Source organism: Oryx dammah, unplaced genomic scaffold (assembly GCF_014754425.2).
Source record: "Oryx dammah isolate SB20612 unplaced genomic scaffold, SCBI_Odam_1.1 HiC_scaffold_13, whole genome shotgun sequence".
Lineage (NCBI taxonomy): Eukaryota > Metazoa > Chordata > Mammalia > Artiodactyla > Bovidae > Oryx > Oryx dammah.
Genome location: NW_024070197.1, coordinates 43,712,650 through 43,724,786, shown reverse-complemented (window position 1 = coordinate 43,724,786; position 12,137 = coordinate 43,712,650). Strand labels below are relative to the sequence as shown.

General features: G+C 40.1%; 1 protein-coding gene across 2 annotated transcripts in view; it reads right to left on the bottom strand.

The window, feature by feature from the left end:
* Window positions 1-453: 453 nt before the first annotated feature.
* The window catches only part of TOX3 (TOX high mobility group box family member 3), a 122,931-nt gene continuing 111,247 nt past the window's right edge, over window positions 454-12,137 (bottom strand). For both annotated transcript variants that reach the window (XM_040254069.1, XM_040254070.1), the window contains exons 5-7: window positions 11,325-11,552; window positions 9,653-9,733; window positions 454-5,245 (exon numbers count right to left, since the gene is read on the bottom strand). In XM_040254069.1, coding sequence (XP_040110003.1) covers window positions 4,574-5,245; window positions 9,653-9,733; window positions 11,325-11,552 — 981 coding nt within the window. In that variant the 3' untranslated portion in view covers window positions 454-4,573. The remainder of the gene's footprint in view (window positions 5,246-9,652; window positions 9,734-11,324; window positions 11,553-12,137) is intronic.

Here is a 12,137-nt window from a genome sequence, read left to right as displayed (position 1 = left end):
TTTAATTTGTATTATGGAAAATCTCAAACATATACAAAGTCATCAACAGAAGGCCCTGTTTATTTTTGCATCTCCTTTGGGATCTATCATAGTGTTTTGCATGTAGCAGAAGTAAATTTAAGTAATTAGGGCCTTAGGCAAATAGAGCGGTCGGTCAGCATCTCTGACTCCACATTTCCTGGATGGTTATGCTTTTCCTTGGTAACATCCCAGCACGCACAACCCACACACCTGTGGGGTCACAGTCAACACGGGTTAAACCTGTTCACCAACTTTCAGATTTAGGCAAAGTGCTAATCCTCCGAGTTACATCAGACAGTCAGCAAAAAGAACCGTATTTGAGAGGATAAGAACAAAACCTAGATAAGAATATTTTCTAAGAGAATTTTAATCTGGTTGTTATTTATGTGGTCTTTCAAGTAAGGCACATTTCTTCTAAACATGAAATATTTGATGGATAATCTTCAAGTACAAGGGCTCTTTACACCCATTAGCATCATAGCTTTTCTTTCACCTTGCATTATTAACTGATACAAATATCATTTTGAAGAATCCTCCCTTTATCAAAACTTCATGCCTTAATTCTAACACTTCAGACAGATATTTCAAAAAATTTTGTGCTCACTATGCCCATTAATTTTTGCTATTACTGTGTATTGTGTGTGTGTGTGTGTGTGTGTGTGTGTGTTTGGAGGAGCAAGGAAATCTTTTAAGCTAACCAGAATTCTTGAGTGATAGATTACACGCCCATGCTGTGTCACTTCCAATTAACTCAAATTGACTGTACACCACGTTATTCTGTGAGTGCATGGAAGATCAATAAATATGGGGAAAATTCAGCCCAGCTCCCCACTTTCCCATCCGATCCTAGTAGGTCTGAGGCGGATCATGCTACTGTGATGTGTGTGCCACGGCTCAGGCAGGCAGGTGGTGCGGAGACACCATTCAAACTTGGCCTATTCAATCCCAACTCCTCTAACTCGCCATTCATGCATAGCAAAACACCATCTGGTCCTATTTTGCCTCCAGCAATCACAGCTGACCAAAAACGATAATAACAGCTGTTGCAAAACAAAAGCCAAACAAAGGGGGTGGGGAAGGGGGAGAAGGAAAGGTTAGATGGAAGTCCAGTGCTGAAAAATGCTCCATGAAGTGAGAAATGGGAGAGAAACCATTCAGATGTCTGAATGGACACAGCAGAGGACTTCTACTTAAACCTGAGATATTCATCCATCTGTCTAGAAAGCCTTCAAACCTCCGTCCGGTGGTAATGTATTGCAGAAATTATGCTGCACGAAGGCATTTAAGCTTCTGTTCTGTGAGTTGGGAGCTAACGACCCCATGTCAGCTAGAAAATGAAAACTCCTTATATTCTTTCATCATAAAGCAGGACAGGTTAATGCAAAAAATAGAGCCTGTTTAGCCAGAAGTAATAAAATAACGTGCACACGGCAGGGGAGAGAAAAGGTGCGTGTCATGGAGGAGGGGATGAGGGGCGCCTCGTTAATGTCCATGGACCCCTGAAGAGGGAAAGTATAAAGGTGTCCCACTAATCAGCTTCTACAATGTTCATGCCTATTTTTCATTACCCTGATTCATTTCTGACTTGTAACCAAAAAAAAAAAAAAAAAAAAAAACCCACACACCAAATACACCACGTACTTACTTATGTCTCAGAAATAGGAATCAATCCTACGTACAAAATGAAATACAAGTTGACTCATAATATGCATTTAGCAGATCCTGAGAATAATATAGTAACAAGGTCGGGGAATTTGTTTCATGATTCAAGCTTTTTGACATTTTCAAGATATAGTTTTGCCTGGTGATTAATTTTTTAAACTGTAGTAATTAAGCTATTTTTTTTTCTTGAAATGGACCGTCAGTGGCTTAGCAACATTTAATCAGATGTGATAAAACCCAAGATTTATAAAAATCATTTAATAGATGATACAACACCTGCTTCTAACTGCAAACAGTTGAAAACAGACTTCATTTGCAATTAAGTCTTATCACTAGTGACATTTTTTTTTCCGAGCAATACTTCATGGGTTTTCAAAATGACAATTACAGAACTAATACACAATTACTGTCACATGTAGTTTAGCAATTAATTTTGAAGACATTTGTCTAAAGGTTTCACAACAGAATATAAAATGGTTCTTATTGTTATGTAATGTTAGTTTCAATTCACAGAAAATCTTTTACCATCAGCTCTGCCTCTGATGGGTCTGGTGTAAGCATCTCATTTCTTTGTGGAATACAATTGCCCCCTTGTAGATGTGATTAGGCATCATTCGTAGACTGTTTGAACACTGATACCTGTCAACTAATACATCTCCTGAAAAGCTTCAATTTAGACATAAATTTTTCTACAGCCAGAAATCTATAAATTTATAATTAGAATCTCTTGCTGTTCAATATTTGTACATAATACAGAGGACGAGAGGATTATGAAATATTGAAAGCTGAATTCATTATTCATAGCCCACAACATACAGTAAATATTCTTTGAAATACAACAACAACTTTGAGGAATCCATATTCCATTATTTTTTGAATGTCTTGCACACAGTAGCCATGGATACCACCACTCACACCCTCATTTTTTTTTCCAGATTAGGATTCTGGTCAGGGTTGACACTTGCTGTTTTTAATTTTCATTTTATCATAAGCAGTTGAAGACTGTTGCCAGTGGTAATTTGCAATTTTTATCAAGACCTCTTCATTATAGCTTCTGACAGGACAGATGCTGTAATTAATCATGCAGGACGACTGGGGATAGTGGTCACAGTGTTCTCAAAGAGGAGTCGCTACAGAGCAAGAAAAGTGGGGAAGGAATGGGCACTGAAATAATTATTTTGGCTTAAGAATTAGCATCCACCATCCATTTTAATAGCAATAAAGACACAATGCCAGCTAGTTTGAGCCCCAAATAGAAGACGATTGCTTTTTCCTCTAGACATACCTTGCCCTTGCATCTTAATAAAATGATAATTATAAATAATTACTAATGGTTCTATTTATTTTGTTATTTTTTGGCCCCACTGCACAGTTTGTAGGATCTTAGATCCCCCACCAGTGATCGAACTTGTGCCCTCATCACTGAAAGCTCAGAGTCCTAAACCACTGGGCCACCAGGGAATTCCATTAATGGTTCTATTTCTAATGGTTTAGCTTCTTTTTAACAGTCCTTGGTTTGGGGGCCATGCAATCCATATTCTTAGCTGTACATCTCATATTTTCAGCTAAAAACAGAAGATACCTGGACTTAAACACAGGTTGGTATGGGCTCTATTTCCCCCATCTCCTACATATTCAAGGAACCACAAGTGAAATCTGACATATCATTTTATTTGAAAAGTGAACAGTTGCCTGGTTGTTGCATCAAAATACAGTCCACAGTTTTTACTGAAATGTGTTTATTCTATAGCAAGATAAAAGCATTTTTGTTTTAGTTAAGCAAAATACAAACAACTTAATTGCTGCTATCATAACTCATAAAAAAGTATAAAACAGCATAAAAACACAATAAGCAACATAGCAATGAATGGTTTATGTCACCAGTGTTTACGTTAAAGCCTCATTTATGAAAACTTTACAACACATGATATGAAAACTTACAACTTTGAAAGAAAATATTTACATTGATTATTCAGATGTGATGCGCCTTTTAAATATTCTACTGGTATTACATCATAATAAAAACTCTTGCTTTTTTTTTAAATCTTAACTTTTGTAATAACTGTCTTCATTTAAGTGCATTTCCCTTTTAAAAATACAGTGTTTTTAATTTTTGAAACTTGTCACTCAAAACACAGAATATAATATTCACATTCTTTTCTTCTAATTGGAATGAATAGAATGGGTTAACAGTGGTCATAGTGTTACAACATATAGTGTGGTTTGGTTTGGAGAAGTCATGGGTAAAAAGTGAAAAGGAGTCAATAATTGAATCTAATCACTTGCATTTTTTTTTTCTTTTTCTTTTTTTTTTTTTCTGGAGAGATTCAAGGAAAAAAATAAGAGCTTTGGCAAAAGTCTGTGATTTACATTATTTTTTTTCATGACAAAAAAATGCCATCAACGATTGACATCATACAAATGTTTGTATGAAACTGGATCTTCAGATTTCAGGTAGTTACTGACTGTGCTTTTTATTTTCAGGGCTTCGGAAGTTCCAGTCGCCTTGAAGTGGGGATTCTTCACTTCAGGAGAAATAAGGCCATTTGCTATGACTCAGAGAGGCCAGTTTATTATAGTCATCAGTCTGTCCTAGGATTCATGACACGGTTTGATTCACATATTGTAGGTAGAGCCTGAATAAATAAAAAAGCCATCACATAGAAGAGCACAGCTTTTCTTATTAAAAAGAGAGTAGTTTTGAGATCTTTCAGCTCCACTGTTTAGTTCTTCTTGCCTATCTAATAGACACTGGAGAGGACCGCCGCGATCGTTACACTTTTCTGCATCACCAAACACCGACTCCACGAGTTGCAGCCGCCTGGGGTGTATCCTCCGACGGCCACTGTCTTCCAGACAGGGCACAACCGCCTGCCCTGCGCGTTCGTCTTTAGAAAATACTGACCTGCGATAATACTTGAGTCTGTGTCTGAGACTGTATCTGCGACGGATGCTGCTGAGAGGCCGGCTGGGGGCTCCCGAGGGCGGGGATGGGGGACGTGATCTGGGCGGTGACTGGGGAGTGCTGCCGGGGAGAAGGCTGGGACTGATGTTGCAAGTGCTGCAGCTGCTGCAGCTGGAGACGCTGCTGCAGCTGCTGCTGGTTGATATGCTGCTGGAGCTGCTGCTGCTGCAGCTGCACGTGGTGCTGAAAATGCTGCTGCTGCAGCTGCTGCTGGAGCTGCTGCTGCTGGAGCTGCTGCTGCTGCAACTGCTGCATCTGCTGCTGCTGCTGCTGCTGCTGCTGCGTCTGCACTGAGGGGCTCACCTGGGCGGAGGATGCCGAGCCCACCATGGAGCTGATCAGCGGAGCCCCAAGGTTCGACGGCATGTTGGCGGCGATGGTGACCGACGTGACCATCGGGTTCACGGGGAGTCTCATGGTCAAGGGTTTGGGAGCGATCGACCGAGGGAGCGACGGTTGGAGAGTCTGAGGGGATGCTGACACGGTTCCGTGCTGAGACAGCGGAGGGTTGAGAAGGAGGGAGGAGGTCAGATTGGTGGACGCCAGGGTCTGCTGAACGGAGCGAATGGTCTGGGCTTCTGCTGATTCGGCGGCAGCCTGCATTTGAGGGGAGATGGTTGGAGTGTTTTTATAAGGACTGTGAATGGATGACCAAAATGGTCAGCGTTACTCTTGCTTCCCAAGCACTTTGTGGGAGGACTAGGCAGCTCCTCCCGGAGGTGGAGTCCAACTCCCCACGTTTTGAATCTGAGCTGGCTAGGCACCTTTGCTCTGGTCAACAGAAAGTGATGGAAATGAGGCTTCAAAGACTGTCTGTCTCTCTCAGAACCTACCCCTAGGTGATGACAGACATGTGACCCTGGTACCAGACTCAGTTACTATCTTCCTGCCAGCCAGCCCACTGCCATGTCTGGGTATATGTGTGCCAGCTGCACACAGATGAGAAGGATTTGGTGATGCTGCCCTGCCTTGGCCTAGATCTGAAGACCTAGCTAGTTACCTGGCACTCTCTGAGATACATGCTTATCTTTGTAAGTCCCTGGACTTTGGGTCTATACAAGTGTTCCACAGCACCACTGTACTGAAAGATGACTGATGCCCATGTTTGAGTGAGTAACAGTTGTTCAGCATTGCAGCCTGAACCAAGATCACCATCAAGAACCATTCTGAAAGACAATGAGAGTAGACTGCCCAAGTCCAAGTCTTAGCTCCACTACTCAACAACTCTGGGATTTGCGGCAAGTTAATTCACCCATCTCCATTCACCCAGCTTCCTTATCCATAAAATGAGGTTTAATGGTATTCACCTTGTGTAGGGATTGCGAGAATTAAATGTACTCATATATAATTGTTAAGCATTTACAACAGTGGCCAGCCTACAGAAAGCACTGGGTAAATGTTAGCTATTTTCACTCATTAACAAGCTCTACCACCAGAAAATGACTATTACTAGAAAACTTCAAAGCCCTGTATATAATATACAGGGCCATGATTATGTATAACAGTGCTTACTTGCGTATAAGAAAAACATAATTGAATTCTTTAGGAACACTTAATTGAAGAACCTTACAACTTTAGAAATATTTTGGTTTACCAAATATTTTCAAAGTTTTCCAAAATTTATCAAAGATGTCATGCATAAACGGAGAGTGTTCAACTCTCATGTGACTAAAGAACCTGTTACAAACAAACAATCTGGAGCTCAACATGCAGAGAAACCGCCTAATATATTTTGTACTAAAAATACATAATTACCTCCACAAAAATATTTTACCAATGCAACTGTGATTGCAATGACTTCTTTTAAAGACTACTTTTTCTTCTTATTCTTCATAAAATTAGAGTTTTTTGGAGGAGAGTAGGGACAGGGGAACTTGGAGGCATCAAGCTGCCATCTACTCTCTTTAATGATTTTGAATGTTTATTTCTAGATTTTTATTACTTACATTTATAAACTCTACTATTAGAAGACACTTGAGGAATGACTTTACATGGAGAGTCACTGGAGGTAGGAAAAGCCATGGCTGATGGCTTCTGTTTGAAGACCTTATCAGTGTAAGACTCCGTCCATTGGTGGAGTTTTCTGATTTTGCACAAAAGTTCAGGGGATGGGGTGGAGGTGGGGGCTGCACATGACTTGAGGGTGGAGGGTCATGTTCTAAAGTCTTTGGTTAAGAAGAAACCCACAAATGTTCATAATGATCTTTAAAAACCATTACGTCATCCACAAAGTAGAATATGCAGTTTTCTACATGTAAAAAACACATTATTTTAAAATACTCAAATATTTAAAAATTGCCAAGACAGTCTTAAGGAAGAAACTACGAGAAAAGTCTATACTTAAGACACCTGGGCAATCACACCATTGCACCTTTAAGATGCTCCCCTAACGGAGGATGGAAAAGCGGATGAGTATGAAGAGCTCCTGCTCACCTGCCGGTTCTACTCCTTTATGGTTTAATATTAAGCTTTGATTAATTTTGTTGGTTATTCTGAAGACTAAAAGTGATAGCTGAGTCACATCTTAAGGGAGGGAGTTCCAGGCTCTGAATGTAGTGCACACTCAGTTGCTCCAGTAGCGTCTGACTCCTTGCAACCCTATGGACTGTAGCCCGTCAGGCTCCTCTGTCCATGGGATTCTCCAGGCAAGAATACTGGAGTGGGTTGCCATGCCCTCCTCCAGGGGATCTTCCCCACTCAGGGAATGAGCCTGAATCTCCTGTGTTTCCTGCACTGCAGGTGGATTCTTTACCACTGAGCCACTGGAGAAGCCCTCTGAATGCAGAGGCTTAAGTTAAAAGCACATGTGATGCACCCTTGTTTATTATTTCTAATGCTGAGGCTGAAATCTTGCCCCCTGGAATCCCACTCCTTGAATGAGATCCATCCAGGACACAGAGATCAAACTTAAGCTTTCCTTCCATGATGGCTGTTATACTTGAGGACCAAAATAAAATGCTGCCAAATCCTTGCTTCCATGATTCTTTTAATTATTTAAATATGATTTGATTTTCAGTCCTTACCATCATGGAGACAACCCACTAGAGGGCCTTCAATTAGTCACCATTTCTCTTTATATCATGGGGACCAAAAAAGAGAGAACCAATTCTTCAGATGTGGTCTAGTCATCAAACTATACAGTTAGATGCTGCTTCCTGTGAGATCACCATATTAGCAGCTATTTCACACTTTAGGGTCAGGTTGAAGTTATTCTAAACTTATACCTCAAGGGCTATGTTAGTTGCCTACTATGTCTCTGACTATAAATTTGGGGTGTTCTTAACTGCCTTGGGGCTTCCCAGGAGGCTCACTGGTAAACAATCTGCCTGCCAAGCAGGAGACATGGCTTTGGTCCCCTAGGTTGGGAAGATCCCCTGGAGAAGGAAATGGTGACCCACTCCAGTATTCTTGCCTGGAAAATCCCATGGACAGAGAAGCCTGATGTACTACAGTCCACGGGGTTGCTAGAGTACGACACGACTTAGCAACTAAACAACAACAGTACTTACCTATTGAAAAAACAAAAGCAAAACAACCCTGCCCCTAAAGAATTTAGATTTATTCTTTTTAAATCCCATCCTATTGGATAGTTTTTCCAGTATCCATGGACTCAATCTATCCATTGGGAAACATTTCTGAATCAGTTTTTAGTATCCAAAAGTAAAACTTTAGAAGTTATCCCTTCTAAGTCAGTCATAGACCTGATCAGCCCAATCACAGATGCTATTTCCAGAGTGCCCTTTGAGTTACTGGCTCTTGGCTTAAATCCATGTATGGTCAATTATTCACACTCTAATGCACAAAGATCACCTATACCTGCTTCTGGCTAAGTGAATGAATAAATGATCCACTTGAGTACATGCACATTGTTACCCTATTCAAATCACTCCATCTAATTAGCCATCAAGTACACCTCAATTCTTAACATCTATAGCCCACACATTCAGAGGTTTTCTACCAATATGCGAGTCTGCATCCAGAATCAGTATATCTTTCAAAGTGCATCTTCCAGAGTCCCAGAAAAAGGCTTTGCTATGGACCTGATGAATATTTTCTCTTTCTAATGAAATGGGCAGTGTCCTAAGAACTGTCAAAGACAACCTCTCTTGATCTGGTTCTGAGCAGCTGCCAATGGTAGATCTTAATATAAAGAAGAAACAACTCAGGTGAAAAAGAGAAAAAAGGGCTAAATTCTTTTTAAATGGCTTTGCCAGCAACACTGACCATGCCCTGAGGCCCTATGTGGTACTTTGAGGCCGTGACAAAGACAATGAAATGGAATCTCTGCTTGCCAGAGGAAATACATCAAGAGCAAAAACATTAGTTCACATTATCCTCCCCAAAGCCTTTCTAAATTCTAGGAAGGCTAAAGACAAAGTTAATTAAATGTTAAAATAGAAGGTAACAGCTCATGCTCCTTTTGGATCAAGGTAATAATAATCCAGAGTGACATTTGCTTTAGAATACCAGTGCATTTTATAATACATCAGGGCCCATTGTATACTCTATGTATAATACATGTATATGTGTCTTTTTTTTTAAGTACTTGGAGCATAATTTTATTTTAAATAATCATGAGGTTTATTTATTTATATGATGTGGAACAGTTTGGTCAAAAATGCAACATCCTCTATTACAATAATGCAACCACTGGAGAATTTACGATCTGATGTCCAAAAATGCCTGAGAAACATACTTCTCAATTTAAATAGAGGACATTAACACAGATCTCAGCCCCTGACAGAAAGAAAGGGTGCTGTTTAAGATTTGTCTAAATAGCTTCAGCCAACATATGCAGAGATCAGTGAATCTTTTGGAAACAATTTGGATTCATTAGCTTGAATGAACTCTTATTTTTCATGCCGTCATTTGAGTTATCTCTAATGAGAACAAATAAGTTTATGAGTTATTCGAGGTGCTATCTTTTTGAGGAGTCGCATTTATGTCTTCAATGCTCCAGGGCTGTTTTCAACTTTGTAACGCAGAGATTGGCGGCTCTTTTACCTTAGAAACAAGGCTGGCCCTGTATGCAGCCAGGGCTTTCAGGTATTCTTTCTTGGCAGCTTCCGTTTTCCTTTTATATACCTATTAAAAGACCACAATTAGCACCACCTTTAGCATACACATTCTCAGCCATAAAATAACTGCTGTGCAAATTAGGTTGCAACAGAACTCACATAAAAAGTTGGTCTCCCTGGCTTTGATTTTTAAATGTGAAAACACACACACAGGTATTAAAACAAAACCAAACCCTGCCACCCTCACTGGGACACAGTTTTGATGTTCACTATTACAAACAGCAAAAGATTTCGGCTAGCAGCACAGAATTCGTGAGAATAACAGCTGAGGGCCTCCTGTCCAGGCAGTGAATAAGGTAATGAGAATGAAATGTGTGGCAAACAGTTTAAATTATAGAAAATTAACAATTTCTCCATCATGTCTTCTTTCCTTCACATCCATTTGTAAACTGAAACAAATCAGAGGATGAAAACCCAGCAACAACAGTGAGAGCGAGTGAAGATAGAAGAGAAAAGATGGAGACCTTTCTTTTCGAGGAAAAACAAATCAGAAATAGTGAAAGATAAAAGATTTCCATTAGTGAGACCAGTGATTTACATAAATAAATCCCAGTATACAAAACCTGATCTGGGCTTCCTTTTCTTAAACAATGGTCTGATGGCTAGCTGTTACACCAAAATGCAACTCTCTCTTTTTTCTCCAGGATTTAAAAGTTAGATGCAGCAGTTTACCAGCCCTTTAGGATTACATTTCTAGGGTAGAAGATGGGGCTGCTGCCTAGAGCATGGAGCTCAGTGGAAACAAACAGGCAGATTCTACAGGAGCATTAGCCCAAGTTAACCAGCTGGTAGGAATGAGTTCATGATTAAAGGAAGGAAGTAAGAGAGAAAGAAAGAAAATCAAGGGTTTTCCATTCTATTCCTGAAACAATTATTCTGGTTTACTACTAATAGGGTAGTAGTAACTTGTGAGGATATGTGAAATTAACGTCTGTGAATGGTCATTGGAATTTCATGGAGAAGACAGAGGAGAACTGAGCTCCAAGGAAGCCATTCTTCTCTGCATCTGTGTGGAGGACTTGCATGGGTGAAGACAGGACACTAGACCCTAAGGAACGTCTCCCACCAGCATGGCTAATCGCTCAAGGCCTCTTATATGGCCACACTTTCAAATGAACATGGAATAAAATTTCAAATGCTCATTGACAATAATGAAACACACAGAGGTGGCTTCAAAGTTTGGAAACCCACCAGGAGAGCACAAGGGTTCAGAAAGATGATCCAAAAAAAAGGCAAGCAGGATGGACCTAACCCCTCTGTAGTGCCCTTTGTGACAAATGGGGGGGTGGGGAAATTCTGCATTATTTAAAATGAAAAGATTATCATCAAAAGTTTATGCTTGCAGGATACTGCCTGGATCTCCTCCAGCTCTCTTCTGAATGGGTTCTGAACACACACCCCTTAAGAGAACTGAGAAATCCAGATAACTGGAAGGTACTTTGGAGTTATATGTTTGTGTTTTTCTAATTCCATAGCTTAGAAAAATGATTTCATGAGAATCAGTCATATTAAGGGGACGTATTCACCCAGAAAAGGTGTCAGGAATATTCTTGGAACATTGAATTATATGGCTGTGATGGGTCTTTGCCTGAACTTACCTGCTTTTGTTCTTCCCCGAGGCTGTCCCACATAGATGCTACGATTTTTGAGACCTCTCCAAAGGTCGCATTGGGGTTCTGACCTTTAATTGCAGCCTGTGTGTCTCTGAAAAACAGGGCATATGCTGACACTGGCTTCTGAGGCTCATTGGGATCTTTCTTTTTCTTTTTCTTTGGAGTCTTGGGCTTCTTGCCAGAATCTGGAGCAGCTCTTTTCTCTCCGATGGCCTGCAAAGCAAGATGAAAATTCACTGCCTAGAATGTTCTTGCAGAGAATGCAGAAAGACTTACTCAGATCCCTGGTTGTTCTTTTAAGGTTTTGTTAAACATCATCAACAGATGAATCACCACCAAAAGAGGGGGAGGGGTAAATTTGCTTAGTGTTAACTGGATGGAAGAGATTAGCTTTTAGAACATTGATTAATGAGACCCAGAAGTATCTTCAATACATTTGCAACATATGCTTTAAATAGCAATTATGAGTAATGAAAAACAGGATGCTTTGTACCAAACATGTATGTATGTGTGCGTGTGTATGTATGTGTGTGTTACATATGTACCCATAAACAAAATATTTTACATTTTCAGAGGTTTTAGAAGTAAACCTAAATAATATTCAGGATGTTGACCATACTCAGATATCTTAAATGAGGTCCCTTGGCCAAAGACACATACTATCGTTAAGTATGATTGGTCTGAATTGATTTTTTGAAGCTTGGTTTCTTCTTTTTTTAAACCAGAACTTTACTTTGCTAATGGTCTCCAGAAACTCAAATAGAAATTAGCTCTAATCCCTAAATTTGCACAAAAAGG